The sequence below is a fragment of the Neodiprion pinetum genome, chromosome 1, assembly GCF_021155775.2.
Source record: "Neodiprion pinetum isolate iyNeoPine1 chromosome 1, iyNeoPine1.2, whole genome shotgun sequence".
NCBI classification, from domain to species: domain Eukaryota; kingdom Metazoa; phylum Arthropoda; class Insecta; order Hymenoptera; family Diprionidae; genus Neodiprion; species Neodiprion pinetum.
The window spans coordinates 20,554,394-20,575,973 of record NC_060232.1 but is presented as its reverse complement, the minus strand read 5'-3'; the positions used below and the strand labels follow the sequence as shown (position 1 = coordinate 20,575,973).

The 21,580-nt window shown below is 43.8% G+C and overlaps 1 protein-coding gene and 1 long non-coding RNA gene across 2 annotated transcripts in view; one reads left to right on the top strand and one right to left on the bottom strand.

Moving 5' to 3' along the window:
- Positions 1 to 21,580, top strand: part of LOC124220724 (uncharacterized) — a 330,320-nt gene that overhangs the window by 201,157 nt on the left and 107,583 nt on the right. The gene's annotated exons all lie outside the window — the stretch shown is intronic.
- The window catches only part of Vps8 (vacuolar protein sorting 8), a 170,417-nt gene that overhangs the window by 47,154 nt on the left and 101,683 nt on the right, over positions 1 to 21,580 (bottom strand). The window contains exon 8 of the mRNA XM_046629809.2: positions 20,829 to 21,278. Within this exon, the coding sequence (XP_046485765.1) occupies positions 20,829 to 21,278 (450 nt within the window). The remainder of the gene's footprint in view (positions 1 to 20,828; positions 21,279 to 21,580) is intronic.

Sequence of the window (21,580 nt, the reverse complement as noted above, 5' to 3'; positions counted from 1 at the left end):
TAGTAGCCCAGCCTACGTGAGATTTTCATATGTTTATGTCTTCAGACAAAATTTTAGATAACATTTTTTGTAGGTTGATAAGAGCATTTCTCGCAATCCGAAATACAGTCGTGTCTTGTAAATAGATTATTCCACAGCAGTTTATGCTCGACAAGAATGTACTTTTCTTTCAATAAATCTTTTTAGAATCTGTTGAGATTCCTTCACCACGGCAGTAATCTCCTTTATATAACACGAGCATGTTTACCACGTTTTTTCATGCGTATTTTCCATACATGAAGTACCCGTTATGACGGTAGAGCGAGTCTACGAATGTGCATGCGCGGAATACAGAAAATACGACTTTGTAGTCCTAGAAGTCATAAGTGGTCTTTTGTATACGGCGCACGTGCATTGTCGCAAACAAATCTGACATTACGGGACCCTGACCTCGATTTCGTGCTTCGTGAAAACACGCGTGACATACCCTTCTTATGTAAAGAATCGTGTGCAACACAATTTTTTTCAACAGTCTTTTTGAAACATTACGATAGCCTCTATCCACTGACACTAGACATAACTGTTATAGACGATGGTAATAAGAAAATATCATTGCGTTTCAAGATTAACCATTGTAATGAGCAATGTACTGCTACAGCTGGCGTGGTCTTCATAAGCTGTTGGCTGACGGTAGATCTATGACCTACAGTTATGGAAGTTTGAAAATGGCGAGAATAAATGCAACAAAGCAGAAACGAGACTCGTGAACTCTCGGTGTCGAAGTCTGCCAAATTCAATTGGGTACAGTGAAGAGGCAGGAAAAATGAAATTATATTTTATTAATCGATAGCCACTCGTCGATGATGTCAATTCAGTCCGTAATATTGCAGTTTCAAAGTATAGTTACGATGCCCTGATTTATGTGCTATGTACTATTTCCCACCAACTGAAACAACCTGCTAATCTATAAGTAGGAATCTTGGAAATGCAGATCAGTAGAAACATCAAATTTGTGTCGACATTTCGGCCCCAGATTTGGGCCCTTCTTAGGAAATTTCTTTGTCATAGCATCTACAGAAAATATCAAACAAACAATTGCACTTTTGTTGGTGGTAACTTACCTTAAAGATTTTCACCCGTAATAAGTTTCACTTAAATGTCACCCAGCTTTTATACGTCTTGCGTAAGATTAAAAAAGTTAGTGTGATTCACGATGTTGCACATTTTAAGGATTAAGCAGTTCCAATAACGCGGTTCTTGATCTAAAATTTTTGCGTTATCGTAATCAAACGAGTGATCAAATTGTAAAGCGTGTTTTACTAAATCTGTACAATGGTCTTCGTCGTCTTTGATGTTCTTCTTATATTCATTTAGTCTCATAGCGAGGTGGCAATTGGTTTGACCAATATATGACTTTTTACAAACATTGCAGGAGATCTCATGAACAATGTTCGAATGCTTATCTTTAGGGAAATTGCCTTTACCGAAATGAAACAAAGAGCGCAAGTCATTCAAGCTCTTTCTCACGAATTGTGCATTGTATTTTTTGAACGTGTGATTTAAAGATTGAAATAAACCAGCTACATAAGGAATAGAAATGAAACTTGAAAAATTATTGTTATCATCTGAAATACTCGTATTGATGTGATTTGTATGTAGTATTTTTTGATACCTACATTTAATGCTTTTGTCTAATGAATTAGCAGTCTAATCGTTCCTCAGAATATATTAAGTTTTTTTCATGATAACAATTATTGGAAAGTTTTATCCCTCTATCGACCGAATTCTTGATGGTTCAAATATTGTAGGACCTAGACCGGTAAGAGTTATAATTTAAATATCTGTGCGACCAAGTGGCTTTTTGATACCAGTTTGTTTTGATAGTAGATGAACTATCGATGATAATAACATCTAGAAAATTAATTTTGAAATCAGACTCCGAATCGCAGCTGAATTCTAGTCTTGTGTGGTAGCTATTAAAAGTTTGTAACAATAGTGAAAGAGCATTTTTGAGAATAGCTGTAAGAATATCATCAAGATATTAGTAGTAAAAAGGTAGCATAAAAGACACTTTGTAAAACAATGTGATTCCAGATCATCAATAACGAAGTCAGCCAAAATTGGAGAAAGTGGTGACCCCATGGGTAAGCCAAAAGTTGGTGAGAAAATGATGTTATTGAATATGAAGACAGCAATATCAAAATACAAATTCAGCGCCTTAGTGGGCTAATCTAAAGGAATACTAACATTTGGAGAAATGGCTTGCCACCACTTTTCAATAGAATCTCTTGCCAGGTCTAAAAGCACGTTGCTAGTAAACAGAGCGGCAACATCCAAAGAGACTAGAATGTAATCGCGAGGCAGGAAATATCCTCTGATCGAATCTACTAAAGTATTACTAATTTTAATGTAAGGTTTCGGAGTGACTGGAGCAGATTTTAGCTACATATTCAACATTTTGGGTAACTTATATGTCGGACTGTTATTAAATGAAACAATTATCTTCACCAGATAACCAATTTTGTGAACTTTTGGTAAACCATATGTCCTAACTGATACACTATTGTTCACATTGATATTACGTTTTTGGTTTTCAGCGATAATTTGGCTCTTGTGCCAATTATTGGCTAGGGTAGTCACCCAGAGTTGTGAGGTATACGTTGGGCCATGTTTCACTGTTTTGTACGAATTACTATCTGAAAGTTGAGCTAATATTTTATTCTTGTAGTCTTCCAAGGTAATACAAACAATCGTATTGTCCTTATCGGCTTTTGAAAACAATAATTCTGGGTGTGATAGGCGAAATTCTTTTGTTGCGTTACTAGCGCTAGAGTTAAAATGGTCAGTGTTACAAGGGTTATGTTTAAAGTTGAGAATCTTATTTGCAAAGTCTATCCTCGCTTGGTTACGGACTTCAGAAGATAACAGACTGATGTTTGATTCGAAGTCAGCAGTAGGAATACAAGGCCGGTTCTGAGCCAAGGTTCCGGTTACCGACACTTACCGGAATCTTCCCCAGACTCAAACCATTCTCCGTGATGACGTCACAGTCTACCGTCCCGACCGAAAGTCAAAATCGCGCTACCTCTTTACCGACTAAAGGTCCAGTCTTACCAACAATTTTATCAGCCGAAGATCACAATCGTGCTGTTTTACCGACAATCTTATCGATCGAAGGTCAAAATCGTACTGCCTTATAGATAATTTTATCGACTGAGAGTGTAAATTACGCTGCCTTACTATTAATCGCACTGTCATCCTTCACTACCGATGGTCGAGGTACAGTCAAGGAAGTGAACTTTTTACCAACCGGGATATCGGAAACCACCATACATTCTTGTTCCCACGATACGGATACCGGTGTAATATAAAACATTCCACGATTAATAATGGTTCTGAGAATTGTTTTTTACTAACTCGGATGCCGGTGTGTGATGTCAACCAGCCGACATTCTCTTCCCACAATATGGCTGCCGGTGCGATATCAACTACTACACATTCTTATCCAACGATATCAACCACGTGACATTCTAACTTCGTAAATTGAGAACTATTTGTGACCTCTGATGTGTAACGTCGGACAGATTAACTACAGTTCCCCTTAGGTTTCTCAAATCAAGCAACTGTTTCGAAATTTCTCTCTGAATAACTAAGGTGAGGGTGTGAAATTAATTCATAAATAATAAAAAAAAAGCTTTATTGAAAAAATTTCTACGTTGGAGTAGAAATTTCTTCATAACGTTAGTACAATAATAATAATGATATGTTTCATTCAACAGTATCGCAACCAGGATGATATTTTCGCCAGGAATGCGGAATCGTTCTTGTAGATGCTTCTGCGCACTAACATAAATCGCTGACCATTCCCAGCCGTACAGCATGACGATTCAGTAACTAAGTTTAAAGTAATACGACGTTTCGAGCTGCGCAGTATGCATTGGGTTTTGTATGCTCATCACATCGCACAGCTACAGACGAAATTTTTTGCAAGGTTCGAAGCGATGGACAGCCCAAGGTCCAACAAATCGATGATTTGAACTTTGGGGACAATTTTAAGCAACCAATTTCGTTTTTCGTCCCCCTTCACATTCACCGTGCGAGTTTCGCACAGCTCATATTCAATTATTTATTCAACTTTTGCGAACGGTATATTTCCACAACTCTAAAGTAGACCATAAAAATTGCGTTGCAACCATGAGTTTTGGCTTTTACATTTAACGTATAGACAATCCTATTCGTGAGGCAGCTTGAAGAGAAACGTCGAAGGTTGTGCCTCCGAGTAAATTGAAATTATAGCTAATTCTTTCAACGTGAAGGTGTTATCGCAAAGTCTACGAAAGTCTTGTACGTCGACGATGAGCTTCATCTTTGAACTATGCGAGGTGATGGTAATGGGTCAGCTTTTATACCAACTTTTTTACCGCACCACTGAGTAGGTCGTATTCGACAATACGACCGTGAATAATCATGCAATACGCCGATGTTTCAGCGGGAAAGTTAGCATTAACTTCAAATTCAAGACGTATGTCGACAGGTTCGTACTTCTAAGATTCGTTGCGTATGGAACAGTCGATAACGAATGAGGGGACGTCTCGAAGAAATTCACTCTTTGTCAGCAACGGCTCGGGGTTCTTGTCGTTGTAGGTAGCTTGGAAGTTTGCGTACATCTCGTACAGGAGCACGTACAGATGATGACTCATGTTGAGGTTCAGGTTACCGTACGGATAAGATTATGAGTTTGAAAGAGCTCGACATCCGGGATATTGCAATGATCGAAATGACTTGCGTTCTTGCCGGTCTTGTTCTTTCGACTTGTTTGGAAACCCAAAATGACGTATAGAGGTTTTTCAAGCTGAGTGGAAGTTTTCACAGATCAAACATGTTTCGATGTTGTGGGAAATATGGGATATTCGTACAATTCCCAACTGCGGAAGCTCATCGAAATAGGCGGATCTGTCTGGATTAAATTTAGTAGGTTAACTTTTTTCTGAATCACTAGTTTCAAATACGGTATTAGACATTCGACTGTATTGATCATGATTTTGAATTCCTCCTCTTCATTCTGCATGATTCCGTTAACGTCAGTTTTTGATCTCGTCAAAATTAACTCATGTTTAGCGTTGACAACGATCTTGCGGTAGTCTTCAGCGAAACCCAATATCATGCTGAGCGGTATCACTACGTCAAAATTACCCTCGGCATCGGTTGATTTTTTCTTCTCTTTTATATCAAGACATCCAGCGTTCTACATCAGCCAAGTCTGACCAGGGTACAGGGAAGTGTAACCCTTCATGAGACTGGTCAAGTCAACGTTCTTGCTTCTATCAATCTCAACCGCATTAATTTCATAGCGAATTTCTTTAAATAAATGACGGATGGCGTTGTTTATGAGCTGTGTGTTTGCAGTAGCTGTACCATCAGGTTTGAGGAGTCGTCCATGGACAGGTACCGAACTTTTGCTGGGTAATATGCGTAAATCCTGATGCTGAGCAGTGATTCGAATTTCATCGCTGTTGGTAACAGTTGACGAGACGTAAGGTTTGTGAGCGTAAATCTCGTAATGCGCAACGGATTCGTCAAAGACCGAGATAGTGTAGATTCAACCGAGTGTCATTACTTGATATCACCATTTTCTGGAATATATTTTCTTCTTCTTGGAGAGCTTTCGTCATTCGATTTAGTAAAAAAAGCCGTAAACAAGTCCTTCAAATCCAGAACGATTTTATCACTAAATTTCGTTTTAACCCAACGAACACTGCTGACTCTGTACTCGAAGTAGGCACAAGGTCTGAAGCTCTTTTCAACGGCAGAAACGTCTCTAGCCGCGCGATGTCGTTCAGTTTTGAGAAATCCATGATCGTCACTGTTAATTCGTATTTGCTCAAAAATCTCTTGTGAGTTGATTTAGTTGACTTCTAATTTGCAGTAGATGTTTACCTTCTTCAATGTTCTTGATGAATAGTTCTATTCGCTTCTTGGTTTCACGTTGTTGTTGCAGAGTACTTTTCATTTACAGGAAGAACAGCTTTAGACTAGCGTTGAAGTTTTCACTTTTGACTTTTATAACGTTCCCCTACCACATGCATTTGAAATTTGGTCGGGGAAAAAATATTACGTGGTTGATATCGTGGAAAAAAGAATGTGAGGTGGTTGATATCAAACCGGCATCCGGGTGAGTGGATTAATTTTGGAATTTCACGTGGTTAATATCGTGGGAAAAGAATGTGGGGTGGTTGATATCAACCGGCATCCGGGTAAGTAAAAAGCAATTCTCAGAACCATTAATTTTGGAATGTCATGTGGTTGATATCTTTGGATAAAAATGTGGGATAGTTGATATCACACCAGCAGCAATATCGTGGGAAAAGAATGTGGGCTGGTTGACATCACACACCGGCATCCGAGTTAGTAAAAAAAAATTCTCAGAACCATTATTAATTGTAGAATGTTTGATATCACACCGATATCCGTATCGTGGGAAAAAGAATATATGATAGTTACCGACATCGTGGTTGGTGAAAATATTTTGACCATCGATCGATAAAATTGTCGGTAAGACAGCGCGATTTTGATCTCCGGTTGAGAAAATTGTTGGTAAGACTGGACCTTTGGTCGGCAAAGAGGTAGCGCGATTTTGAGCTTCGGTCAGTACGGTAGACGGTAACGTCATCACGGCGAAGAGTTTGAGCCTGGGGAAGATATCGGTAAATGTCGAAACAGGAATCTTGACCTTCAGTATCGGCCTTGTATTTTTACTATCAGCAATTAAATTCGTCGACGTGATAAGGTTTTTCTTGAAAGGGATCCCATGACGTGGGCCTAAACTCAGCACATCTATCATTATATCGGGAATATTTTGAACTTGCTGACCGTTGGAGGATAAATAATAGGCAATTTCCGTCGAGTAACGGTCGATTGAAAAGACATTTTTGTTAAGCAATATTTTATTTGCGACATTTCGATCGGGCTGCAGCCGATTATCTTCAGACTACTACAAACAAAATGAAAACAAGAAATTTCTCTAGACAGTTGTTTCATTTTTTTGAGGTTCCTATGTACTTATAAAACTAGTTTTAATTTGTAATGATATGAGAACACATGCATTTTTGAACATATGTCTGCCCCGACATTTTAAAGGTTATGTGGAAACTGATATGCACAATTGCTAATATGAAATAAAAATACAAAAATACAAGGCAAGATTTACAAAAAAATTATTTGCAAGAAAAGGATCAAGTATTATCATTTAGATGTTAAGAGATTTAACTTATAATATAGTGACATTCCTTAAGCATGTTATTGACGCTTGGCCGGTTAGTGAGGAAATGGGGATACATTGATATATATTGATTACCGATAATCGCCATCACTTCTATCGATAGTCGAAATATGGAATGTCAATTTAATATGGATGCATCTTAAGAGTTAAGTGGGATTTATAAATATCGAATGATATCAGTATATAAGAGCAATATTGCTGTTTTTGCTGATATGAACCATCTCTTTTATGCATCGCTTATACCAGTTTGGTTCTGTTGTTAGTACAGTTGTATTGTTGAAATCGAAAGTGTCTGCGATTGAAGCGCGGGCCTAAAAATATAGATATAGCGCGCGTTATAGCTACGCGAGCGACGCTCTCGGGCGAGCGGTCGACGTCGGCAACCGAGCCGAGTCGCAACGAAAAGGTTCAGTTCTCTACGAAACATTGTAGCAAACACACACTCCTTTATGTACTTTAAGATTTTATTGTTAAATTAAAGATTTTTTCATGCCAATGGTGTCGAACTCCTTTTCAATCCCAACATTGGTCCTTCGAGCCGAATTGAAGAGAAAAAAATCTATGGTAGTGATTACAGTCCACGAAAAATAAAGTGCAAAAAACATCGAGAAGCAAGAGTTTTTTCAAGACAAACATGGCGGACATCGCGAGCCTTCGAAAGCAACGCGGAACCGTGAAAGCGAAAATGACACGACTCAGGTCGAAGATTGACCAAACACAAGACAACGAAATAAATCGAGAGGCCACCGAAGTATTTTTAGCAAGATTGGACGACATTCGAATCGAAGCCGAGGCAGTCCACCTCGCGATTGCGCTCCACGGCTACGACGAGGCGAGACCGACAGGCGCGGACACTTCGGAAGAATCGGATTTCGAAGAAAAATATTTCAAGCTGAAAATAAAGCTAAAGCAATGGTTGAGCAGACTGCCAGCACAACAATCCAACGTACAAACATCGTCAGCAAGTGACGAAACGTTGAATCGTATGCTGCAGCAGCAAGGTGAGTTTTTACGACAATTAAGCATGAGATCCAGCGAGGCAAGTTTTCAAGGTGGCGCATCGCAACCGTTGACGAATGGCAGCAGCGACGCTGTTACTAGGCTGGTCGAGCAGCAAACAGCGCTGCTACGTCGTTTCACGGAAGCTAGCGGCGCAAATCAAGAATCCAAAGTCAAACTGCCAGTTGTCAAGCTGCCGACATTCGACGGCCGAACCGAAGAGTGAAAGCACTTTTGCGAGACATACACGTCGCTCGTACATTTGAACGAGAGCATTCCAAACATTCAAAAATTCCAATATCTCGTCACGTCATTATCGGGTGTCGCGGCAAAAATAATCGAGTCGATCGAACTGACGGGAGGAAATTACGAAATCGCGTGGGACCTCCTCAAGAAGCGGTTCGACGATCCAAGAGCCATCAAGAAAAAGCATATTCAGTGTCTATTTGCAATGCCGAAAGTGGAAAAGGAATCCGCAACTGCGATTCGTAACCTCATCGATTACGCGTTGAAGCATTTGCGAGTGTTAAAATCGTTGAAATTACCGATAGAGACGTGGAACGAGCTCGTCATTCACATGATCGAAAAAAAGCTCGACATGGCAACGTTACGCGCGTGGGAACAAGAAGGCAACACGGCTGACGCAAGGTTGAACACGCTGACGGATTTCCTCGAAGCGAAGTGCCAAATGTTGGAGCGGATCGAAGCGAGGACGAAGGAGAAAGAAATTTCGAAGAAAGTCGAGCCCGACAAACAAAAAACGAAGACGCGAAATCAAACGAAAACCGAGGAAAGTGAGAGACGAGTTTCACTAGCCACGTCAACCGATGCGGGAAAATGCTATCTGTGTCGCGGTGATCATTTCCTTTATCATTGCGAAAATTTCCTGGCAATGTCGATCGAGGATCGAGTCAAGGAAATCCGTCGATTGAAACTCTGTATAAATTGCCTTCGCAACGATCACTTCGTGAAAACTTGCAAGATGGGATCTTGCCGAGAATGCTCGGGAAGGCACAACACGCTGTGTCATCGTCCGACTGTCAACAAGGCGGAGCAGAAGAACGAGGCAAGCGACCAGCCCCAAGGTCAAAGCTGGAGCGACGCTGCGAGCAACAACGTAGTCGTTCATCACGCGGCGAATGGGCTTTCAAGGAGACACGTGCTCATGGCAACAGCTGTGGTCAACGGGAAGCATCTCAACGGTTCCATCGTTCCCTTACGTATCCTTCTCGATAGCGCCAGTGAAGCGCATTTTATCACGCAATCGGCGTGCACAAAATTAGGTGTAAGACGCGATCGAACCTCGGAAATTGTCACAGGTCTGAGCGAGATAGAGAGCGTTGTGAGCGAAAGTTGCGAGGTTACGTTGCAATCGAGATATTTGAAATTTGGCGTAATCGTACGTAGCTTTGTCGTGCCGAAAATCAAAAAAAGTTTGCCGTCATTCGAGATAGATGCAAGCGCGCTATAAATCCCGGCGAATATAAAGCTCGCGGATTCAGAATTTTTCAAAGAACGCGCGATCGATATGCTCATCGGAGCAGAGTTTTTCTTTGATTTGCTGGACGAGGGAAGAATTAGTCTCGGGGAAAATCAGCCGGTATTGCAAAACACAAAACTGGGTTGGATAATTGGTGGAAATATCGGTCGCTCGCCGCGGATGACGCTAGTTTGCAATCGCGAGAAAATAACCACTTTGACGTGCTCGCTCAAACCATGCGAGGCGCTCGATCAAACATTGAAGAAATTTTGGGAAATTGAAAATGTCCAGACCGTCGCGAATCAAACTCCATCCGAGGAGGCGCGTGCAAGCGAGGAGTTTTTCGAACGAACAACGACGCACACGACAAAACTGGTCGTTTTATAGTTCGTCTTCCATTTATCGAAAATCCCGACGTTCTAGGCGAATCGCGAGAAACAGCAAATAAACGTTTGACACAACTCGAGCGTCGTTTCAAGGGCAACAAAATATTGCACGAAAGATACGTAGAATTCATGCGCGACTATGTGGACAGCGGTCACATGTCGCCGGCGTCTGATCGAGCTAATGATCGTGGCCGTCCGAAAATCTATCTGCCGCATCACGGCGTAATGAAAGAATCGAGCACAAGCACGAAGCTTCGCGCGGTCTTCGACGCGTCGAGCAAAACAAGCTCAGGAAAATCACTCAATAACATCCTGCGAGTAGGACCGACAATACAAAGCAGTTTGTTCGATATAGTAATGCGATTTCGATTTTATAATGTTGCGTTAACCGGCGACATTCGTCAAATGTACCGACAGGTGCTCGTGCACCCCGACGATCGCGATTGTCAACGAATATTGTGGCGTTTTTCCACCGACGAACCGGTCCAAGACTTTCGATTAAACACTGTAACCTACGGCCAGGCTAGCTCCGCATATTTAGCCATTCGATGTATTCTTAAGTTAGCGGAGGAAGCGAAACCTCATTTTCCGACAGCGTCACGAGTCATACTTGAACAAACTTACGTAGACGATATACTCGCCGGCGAATCCGACGTCGAGGGTGCTGCCGCGCTACTCGAGCAAATCACGACTGTACTGAGAGGGGGCGGCTTCCACGCGCACAAATGGTGCTCCGATCGTCACGAAGCTCTGGAGCAAGTATCTTCGCACCTCAAGGAAGACACGTCGAAGCTTAACATCGACGCGAACGATGTAATCCAAACGCTCGGGCTCGAATGGAGACCGATCGACGACGAATTTCAATTCTGCGTCCAAGAAACGAAGCCAGCTATCACGAAACGCGAAGTTTTGTCTGCAATTAGCAAGTTTTTCGACCCGCTTGGTCTGATTGGCCCCATAATCACAACGGCAAAATTAATAATGCAGGAAACCTGGCGATCAGATCGAAGCTGGGACGAGCCTCTGCCACCAACATTCATCGAGAAATGGGAGAAGTTCCGAAGCGAGCTGAACGAGGTTAAAACGCTCTCGATCCCGAGGCGCGTAATTCCATACCAAGACGCTACAAAAATCTATTTGCAAGGGTTTTGCGACGCCTCCGAGGTCGCATACGGCGCGTGCGTCTACGTCCAGGCCAAAGACGAGACCGGAAATACTTCATCGAGGCCGCTGTGCTCCAAGTCCCGCGTAGCCCCCATCAAGCCGACCACGATTCCGCGATTAGAGTTGTGCAGCGCGGTTTTGTTAGCGCATTTTATAGCCAACGTCCGACGAGAGCTACGAATAAAAATCGACGGTGTTCAGGCATGGTCTGATTCACAGGTTGCACTCTGGTGGATACGCGGCGACGTATCGCGATGGAAGCCGTTCGTGGCCAATCGAGTAAACGAAATCATCGAAGTGTTGCCCGCAGAACATTGGAGACACGTCAGGGGCGCGGAGAACCCTGCCGATTTAATCTCTCGCGGCACGACTCCGCAACAGCTCAAAGAATCAAAATTATGGTGGTTCGGCCCGCAGTGGTTACTAGACAGAGACTCACCGATATCAAACGACTCGCATTCTCAAGAAACCGAGCCGACAGACGAAATTTTGGGGAAGCTCCAAGTTGAAGAGCGTAAGAAGTTTCAAACATGCGCTCTCGTCAAGGACGACAATTCGCTGTTGGAACAAATAATCGCCAAGTTCTCGTCGTTTACAAAAATCGAACGCATTCTCGCGTATTGCCTGCGGTTCGTGAGGAATGTCAAGAATCCTCGCGCCAAGCGCAAGCTGTCAACTTTGTCGGTCGCCGAAATACAAGACGCGCACATTCGACTGGTGCAACACGTACAAGGGAAAGATTTTCGCAACGAGATAACCGACCTAAAGAAGAACCGCGACTTGAAGACATCCAGCAAGATCTTGCAGTTGCAACCGTTCCTCGACGATCGCGGAGTGCTCAGGGTGGGCGGCAGACTGCAATACTCGTCGTGGAAATTAGAACGCAAGCATCCGATAATTTTACCAGCAGGAAATTATTGTTCGAGAGAGAACATCGCCGGTTGCTGCATGCCGGCCAGCAGCTATTACTGTCTACTGTAAGGGAGAAGTATTGGCCTCTCAGAGGGCGCGATTTGGCGAGACAGGTTTGTCACGAATGTATACGCTGCGCCAGAAACTATCCCCAAGAACTTAAACAGCTGATGGGACCGTTGCCGAGCGACCGAGTTCGTCCGAGTCGTCCATTCACCGTCACCGGCATCGACTTCGCCGGCCCAATCGTCACGCTCGTAAACAAAGGACGAGGACGCAAAACCAACAAGTCCTACGTCGCGTTGTTCGTTTGTTTTGCGACGAAAGCCGTGCACTTGGAGGCTACGAGCGAACTTACATCGGCGGCATTCCTCGCAACTCTTCGCCTATTCATTGGACGCCGCGGACGACCACAGCGAATCTACAGCGACAATGCTACGAATTTTGTCGGAGCAAAAAACGAATTGGATGAGATTCGCCAATTCCTCAGAGCGCAAATTGAGAGTAACTTCGGCGATGTCCTGGTCAACGAAGGGATCGACTGGAATTTTATTCCCCCTCGATCTCCACACATGGGCGGATTGTGGGAAGCGGGAGTAAAGTCTTGCAAATACCATTTGAAGCGAGTAATGGGTAATGTTTCGTTCACCTTCGAAGAGTTATCCACGGTGCTCGTGCAGATAGAAGCTTGCCTGAATTCCGGGCCAATCACGGCCTTGTCCGACGATCCATCAGATCTTCAGCCTCTAACACCCGCACATGTCTTGGTGGGAGAACCGCTGACTAGCCTCGAAGACATCGACTTGTCAGATGTTGCACTGAATCGGTTGGAGCGCTGGCAGCTCGCACAGCGAGTTTCGCGAGATTTTTGGAAACGGGGGGCGGCCGAGTACCTCACCAGTTTGCAAGGGAAAACGAAATGGAAGAAAGAACAAGGAAACCTCAAAATCAACGATTTGGTTTTGCTCCGAGATGAAAATCTGTCTCCTCTGCAATGGAAGCTGGGACGCGTATCGGAGTTGCACCCAGGCCATGACGGCCTCGTACGAGTTGTCTCCATTCGAACCGACCACGGAAATTTCAAGCGAGCGATTGCAAAATTGTGCAAGTTGCCCCTCTCGTCAGTCGATGATGAAAAAATTAGCGATGCTAATTTGGTGGGCGATATGTCTGCGATTAAAGCGCGGGCCTAAAAATATAGATATAGCGCGCGTTATAGCTACGCGAGCGACGCTCTCGGGCGAGCGGTCGACGTCGGCAACCGAGCCGAGTCGCAACGAAAAGGTTCAGTTCTCTACGAAACATTGTAGCAAACACACATTCCTTTATGTACTTTAAGATTTTATTGTTAAATTAAAGATATTTTCATGCCAATGGTGTCGAACTCCTTTTCAATCCCAACAGAAAGTATGTCCTAAATTTAAACTGTGAGAGGCTCAGTGTTGCCAGATGGTTCACGTAGCTTCCCCCTAGGCAATTTCTCTTTCCCTCTAAGAATCCCCTAAATACCCCACCCTTACTCCGTCAGAGGATTGTGCCGATTGTGCCAACCCAGCGGCTGGATGTTGGGTTGTTTTGGGTTCAGGTTTGGGTTGGGTTGTATCTGGTTGGGTTGGGTTGTGTTAGGCTCAGGTTTGGGTTGAGTTGTATCTGGTTGTGTTGGGTTATTTTGGGTTCAGGCATACGGCTAGCAACCTCGCTTGCTCGATTTGCCAAAAAAAAACGGGAATTTGGCTTCCCCTAAAAAATACCCCAAACATTTTTTCCCCCTAAATGCCCCCTAACGTTTCCAAAAAACCCCTAAGTCTAGGGGGAAACCCCCTGATCTGGCAACACTGGAGAGGCTGATGCGCAACTATCAAGGTCATGATTTCTAATTCTAATTCTGATAATGTTTGTAGTAGCCTGAAGATGATCGGATGCAGCCCGATCGAAATGTCGCAAATAAAATATGGCTTAAGAAAAATGTTTTTTCAATTGACCGTTACTCAACGAAAATTACCTATATTGGGAATTGCGGTGTCTATCAAGTTCATCATCCATTCTGCGTTATCTATTTGTATTTACTTCTCTTTTTCAAGGATAAAAGATTGCCAATTTTTTTTATATTAGAACGTTTAATTTTACGAAATTCACCTTCGAGACGGACATTCTGAGACTTGAAAAACTTGGGCGCCGTTACCTCCGGCAATATTCTACAGAAGAAGTTATACAGATTAGTTGAAATTCTTTAAAGTTAGACAATAGTAGAGTGTGCATCACTAATTTCCAAATGTAAGATACTTACGTTGAAATTTGTGCAAATTTAGCCTGAACTTATGCTTGTATGTAAATGAATTAAAACAATAGGATTAATTTTTGGACTTCCGTTTCCGTTTTGAATGTGAGTGGCAGGTGTGCGAAAGAGTGCGAGAGAAAAGGCGAGAATTTAGCAGGATAGCAAAGGTGAGGAGAAAAGGAAATAGGGCAAAGAAGGAGCGGGGAAGACATAGACGGGAGGTCGGGTGAAGGGAATAGGGACGCAGGAATAGAAGGGAAGGGCAGTTGAAAAAGGAAGAAGGGGGAGAGTTTTGAGGTTAGGCAGAAAGAGCCGGAGGACGGCAATGATTCGGATAAGATAAGAATAGGCGGTGACATCAAGGGAGTGAGAAGGGGGATAGAGTAGAGACAGGTAGGCGGCGGATAGATAAGGTAGGGAGCGGTGACGGAGAGAAAGAATATGAGTAACGCGGGTGGCCAAAAAGAAGGGGCGAACAGGGAAGAGGAGGAGAAAAAGAAAGGTAGGCCGGGGACAGTAGCAGCGTTAGGGAGGGATAGGAGGCATAGTCTGGGATCGACGGCGACGGTGCTAGACTTATGGAAGAGAAAGCGGGAGGAGGAAGGGGAATAAGGGGAGGAGGATGTAAACGAGATGCAGGAAAGAGAAAGAGTATTTGGGAAAAGCAGGAAAGTGCACCGGTCGCCGGAGGGTGAGACAGGGGAGGAAGGGAAGGCAGAGGGAGGGGGTATACAGGATATGCTAAGGTTGATTAGGGAAGAGCTAAAGATAGGTCTAGAGGAGGTCAAAGGGCAGGGAAGGGGGATCAGGGAAGAAATGGAAAAGATTAAAGGCAAAATGACTAGAAGGGAAAAGCAGTGGGAAGTAGAGAGGGGGGAGATGAAGGAAATGATAAGGGGTCTAGGTAAAAGACTAGAAGTGGTAGAAGAGCGTAGAGGGGGGGAGATAGAAAGGGTAAAGGAGAGGCTGATAGAATTAGAAAAGAAGAGTGCAGAAGGCGGGGGGGAAAGGCAGGTACAGGGGAATGCGGAAGTGGCGCAGGTAACAATAGATAGGTTAAAAGAGATGGAGTGGGCCATAGAGAGGAAAGAAAGGGAAGAAAGAAGGGGAAATATAGTAGTGAGAGGAGCGAGACTAGAGAAGGGAAGAGAAAAGGAAGGGTTGAAAAAGATTTTGCAGCTGATAGGGGTAGAGGTCGAGGTAAAGGATATGTGGGAGGTAGGCGCGAAAAAGGGGGGAGAAAAGGGGATATGGATAGCAAGACTTGGAAATAGGGAGCAGAAGAGGCAGGTAATGGGAAGAAAAAGCCTCCTCAAAGGGAGGGAGGAGAGAATAGACGAGGATCTCACCTGGGCAGAGAGGAGAATGAAATGGAAGTTGAGGGAGATAGCAGCTATTGAGGAAAGAAGGGGAAACAGAGTAAGAATAGGGTATGCAAAAATCTGGATAGAAGGGAAAATGTGGAAGTGGGATGAAATAGGAGAGGTGCTTAGGGACGGTACAGGGAGAGCGAGGGAAGAGGGGCAAAGGGAGGGGAGGGGAAAAGCAGGGGAAAGCGAAAGACAAGAGGGAAGTATAGAAGCACAGGGAAGGGTACGTAGGGAAAGGCAGTCGGGGGAATGGGTAGTGGGGGGGGGGGGGGGGGGGGCAGAGGCAGGTGGGGAGGGAGATAAGGAGGAGAGAGAGGGGAGTTGGCGAGACAGAAAGGGAGGGGTGGAAAGTAGCTTTTTGGAATGTGGCGGGGCTCGCGAGAAAGGATGAAGATTTCTGAAGGGGGCTAGGGGAGTGGGATGTAATATTTCTAATGGAGACATGGATAGAAAAGAAGGGGTGGGAAAGGATTAGAAATAAGTTGCCAGTAGGGTATAAATGGGAAGTGCAGTATGCGGTTCGAAAAAATAGGAAGGGAAGAGCAATAGGCGGAATGCTGTCAGGGGTAAGAAGGGCGATAGTAAGTGGGGAGGGAGGGAGGGAAGAGGTAAAAGAAGGCATGATAACAAGGAAAATAAGTGTAGGGGGGGAAAAATGGGTAGTAGTAGGAATATACGTAAATGGGGATCTAAAAGAGAAGATAGGGGAATTGAAGGAGCGGGCAAAAGAGATAGAGGGAGGGGTAAAAGTGCTAGTGGGGGTGATCTTAATGCCAGGACAGGGCAGGAGGGGGGAGGATGCTGGGGAGAAGGAGAGGAGGAGAGTAGGAGTAGGAAATCAAAGGACAGGAAAATAAACTCGGAAGGTAGGCAGCTGGTGCAATTTTTAGATGAGACAGGATGGGCAATGATGAACGGAAACATAGAGGGGGATGAGGAGGGGGAATTTACGTATGTAGGAAGGGCGGGGGTGACGGTGATAGACTACGCTATAGGAGACATCGAGGTAAGGGATAGGGTCAAAGGGATAGAGATTGGGGATAGGGTTGACTCGGATCATCACCCGGTAATAGTGTGGTTGAGAGAGGCAGTGGCTAGGACAAGGAAGGGAAAAAGAGTAGGGGGAACTAGTAGAGGAGACTGGACGGAGGAGGGTAGGATGAGGTTTAGAACAGAAGTCAAATGGGAGGGGATAGGAGAAGTGGATGTAGGTAAAGAGATAGAGAAAAGAATAAGGGAGTTTAGACAAGCCTTAGATGTAGGAGGGAGGGGGAGGGAAGCGAAAAAGGGATGGTGGGATGAGGAATGTAGGCGAAAAAAAGCGGAAGTTAGGCAGAGTCTAAGGAAATGGAGAAAGGGGGAGGGGGAAGGGGACGCGTATAGAAAGGAAAGAAGGGAATATAATAGGCTATGCGAGGAAAGAAAAAAGAAAGAAAATGAGGGATTCATAAAAGAAGCAGCGGAAGCAAGGACAGAAAGCAAGGTATGGGAGATAGTTGATAGGGAAAGAAAGAAGTGGAAGAGGGTGAATGAAGAAATAGGAGATCAGGAGTGGAGGGAGTATTTCATAGGATTATTAGGCGGGGTAGAAAGCAAGGTAACAGAAGGCGGGGAGACGGTAAATAGGAAGGGGGACGGGGAAGGGGAGCTGCAGAGGGAAGAGATTAAAAAGGTGATAGGAAAGCTGAGGGATGGAAAAGCACCAGGGGGGGATGGAATAGTTAGCGAGGTATGGAGGTATGGGGGGGAAGAAATGGAGCAGTGGATATGGAAAACATGTAACAGAGTTTGGGTGGGGGAGGGCTGGCCAGAGGATTGGAGGGAGGGATTGATAGCGCCGATAGTTAAGAAGGGGGAGGGGAAAAGGGTAGAAGAGTATAGGGGGGTGACTTTGATGCCAATTCTATATAAGGTGTATGCGATGGCATTAGCGGATAGGTTAGAAAGAGAGGTAGAGGAAAAGGGCTTGATACCGCAAAACCAAACGGGTTTCAGAAAAAGGCATGGGTACAATTGACAATATATATGTACTTGATTATTTAATCAATAGGCAGGTGGGAAAGGATAAGGGAAAGATGGTGGCGTTTTTTGTGGACCTGAAAGCGGCTTTCGATTCAGTGAACAGGAAGGTGCTGTGGGAGACTATGGAAAGGAGAGGGGTGAGGGAAGGGCTAAGGGTAAGGATAGAGGAAATTTACAAGGAAACAAAGAGTCGAGTGAGGAGCGGGGGAAAGGTAGGAGAGGCGTTCTGGACAGCGAGGGGGGTAAGGCAGGGATGTCCGCTCAGTCCGCATGTGTTCAACCTGCTGCTGGCGGACTTAGAAGAGGAAATGGGGAGAGGGAGAAGGGTTGGGGGGGTGGAGTTAGCCGGCGGCAGGGTATGCACGTTAGCTTATGCGGATGATATAGTGTTACTAGCGGAAAGTGAAGAGGAAATGGAGGTAATGATTAGGAAGTTAGAAAGGTATATGGATAGGAAAAGGCTGACGGTAAATGTAGGGAAATCAAAGATTATGAGATTTAGGAAAGGAGGCGGTAGAAGGAAAAACATAGATTGGAGATGGAAAGGGAAAAAGATAGAGGAGGTGAAAGAGTTCAGCTATCTAGGGTATAGAGTAAAGTGCAATGGGGGACAGGAAGCACAGGTGAAAGAGAGAGTACGGAAGGCAGGGGTAGTAATGAGGCAGGTATGGGGAATAGGAAAAAGAAGGTTTGGAAGGGATTGGGAAAAAAGGATTTGGTTATTTGACAGGCTAGTATGGACGGTAATAGAGTATGCATCGGAGATATGGGGGTGGAGGGAGTGGAGGGCGGTCGAGGCGGTACAGGATAGATTTTTGAGATGGACATTAGGAGTGGATGGGAGAACACCGGGATATCTAGTAAGGGAGGAACTACAGAGGGAGAAACTAAGGATTAGGGCAGGGAGAAGGGCATGGAATTTTGAAAGGAAGCTGGAGAGACGGGAGGGTAGCGAGTTAGCTAGGAGATGCTGGGAAGAGATAAGGGACAAGGCAGAAGCTGGGAGGCAGGGATCGAGGTGGGAAAGAGAAAGGGAAAGTTTCTTTGCGGAAAGGGGAGCAGAGAGTAGAGAGGTAGTCGCGAGAAGGGAGAGGGGCGAGATGGAGTTTAGGGAAATAGAGGAGAGAGAGAGGGAAGAACAGAGAAAAGAGAGGTGGGAGAAAATAAGGGAATCGAGGTACAACAGATGGTACAGGCTAGTGAAAGGAGAAAGGATACCAGGATATCTGGGAAAGGGATGGGGAGAAAGCAGGTGGATAAGGGAGGCAAGATTTAGATTAGGAAGCGAGATGAAGGAGGCAAGGTACTGGGAAGAAGAGGAAAAGAGAAGGTGTAGGGTGTGCGGGGGGGAGGAGGAAACATGGGAGCACGTATGGGAAAGGTGCGTAGGCTGGGATAGAAGGGAGGAAAGCTGGCAGGAGGTGGTGAGGGAGATGTTAGGTGAGGAGGGGGTGGGAGAAGTCTGGATGAGAGAATTGGAAAGGATCAGGGATGTACAAGAGAATGAAAGAGTGAGAGATGAATGGGAAATGGAAGTCGATTGGGATAAGGATGATTTAGGAAATAGAATAAGGTAAAATAGGATAAGGTTAAGTAAATATAAGGATAAAAAATAAGAAAAGGATAAGAGGGAAAGTAAGGGAATGGCAAGGCAATGGCACAGGGCACAGGTAATTAGAAATCAAGTAAGGATAAGGTAGGAAGTAAGAATAGGGTAAGAATAGGTTAAGAAAACATGTAAAAATATTGTAAAGGAAGAGGAAAAGGGAAGTCCTTGTAACCCCAAGGGGATCAATAAATATTACATACATACATACAATAGGATTAATTTTAGAGAACATAAAACGGGTAGGCAAAAGACCTAATTTCTTACATGTTAGTAAAAATATCTTTTGATTCTTCAACCTTGATAATCTCCTTCAAGTAGAAGCCCAAAGTCTCAGAAATTTAGTCGTCGGCACTCCGTAGACCAAGGATACATCATGAAAGAAACCCATAGTTCTCAGCAATTATTCACCACGTTTCATATGAACGATTTTTGTTAGTAATAATATGGCCGGTAGTTAATAATATGGCACGTTAACTATCTTCCCTTTCGGTCAATCGATCTATATCCGTATACATAAGGTTAGCGTACTTCTGTTCCTTTCAAATGAATTTCTAATTGCAGTCTAACTCTATCTGTCATTCTCACGAAACATGTATATTAGGGTGTCCGTTATTTACCAAGTTGGCTTTTTTCACTTGGTATATGTATATATATTGTTACAGTGATGGTGTGTAAAAGCAGAGTTTAGACTCGTGTGTTCGTGCCGCCCAATTCAACTATATTATATTGTTCAGTGATGATGATTGCATAAAACAAAACACATGCGGTCATAGTCTGAACTTAAGGTTAGTAATTTATATGTGTACTCGGTTATATACCCTGAACTTCGAAACATTATTACTTGCTCGATGTTTTCTTTAATCGCTATAACATATAAAATGTCTTAATGAGTATCCAAATCTGGAGCTGAAACGTCGACAAAAATTTGATGTTTCTACTGGCCTGCATTTTCAAGATTCCTACTCGAATAATTCATCAAGTCACGAAAAAAATCGTACAGCCCGCTAATCTTTCGAAGCATTCCCCTTCCCCCTGTTTCATTCTAGCATTGCCGTTCCACCAATTTCATTCGCCGTCCTGTGCGTTAACTTTGTGCAGTAAGCTATTCTTATATTAAGCTCATGTGCGAATTTCACGTTGACTATACACTAATTTATATTGTACATCAAGATGGGGACATAAAATATTGCACAGTTGGCAGTCACTACTGTAGAGTGCGACTGTATTTTGTGCTTAATCTCAAAATAGTAAATGGTTTCAGTGTACGATGAAATCGAAAAAAGTGCCAACATTTGTTTCATCCACTGAGTAGAACCTATTTATGCTCTTTTGATTGTAGTCTATATTTACTTGATGTATGTCCAAACAATCAACGTCAAGCAAGACGATGATGGCCTGTAATGAATCCAATCGTTCTTCTTGTTCATACAAGGTCACTAATTGTTGAGAGATAAGTGGCGGTAATCGTGGAGCCAGACTTCCATTCAACAGTGGGCCCTCAAGTGCTCGTAAATAGCTTCCTCTAAATGCGTCTGTTTCGCATACAAGTTCCCACAGTTTGCCAAATAATAAGTCGGTATTTTCTAATTGTATGCAGAAATTCACGCAGCTTTCCACCACTTCTGCGCAGTTCTCGACGGAGCAGTGATTTAAGTCATCCATGTACTGAATTAAAACATCACAGACCTTGTCACGGGCAATCTGCTTACGGCGTTGCTTGGAACCACACAAACCTACGACAGCTTGTCCTTTGTCCTGATAAAAAGAAAGCCCCAAGGCAAGGGCTTCTGGGAAACGCCGCTAAAATTTAAAAATTAAATTTCAAACAGTGTAACATGGTAATTTTGGTGAGTATGGAAATGTAAGTATTAACCATATGGTAACTGAATGCCGATCGGGGTTATAATGAGATTTTCGTAGAATAATAATTGAACAAATTTATTTAATTATTGATGTTTTCTTTCGCTTATTTACCTCATTATTATAATAATATCACTGTGCGCTGTACTTGCTTCGACTTTGCCGCTACGCGGGTCACTCTTTCATAGTTGACGTGGCCTAACTTATTCTCATCTTCAGGATGACACAATAACCTTCCGCAT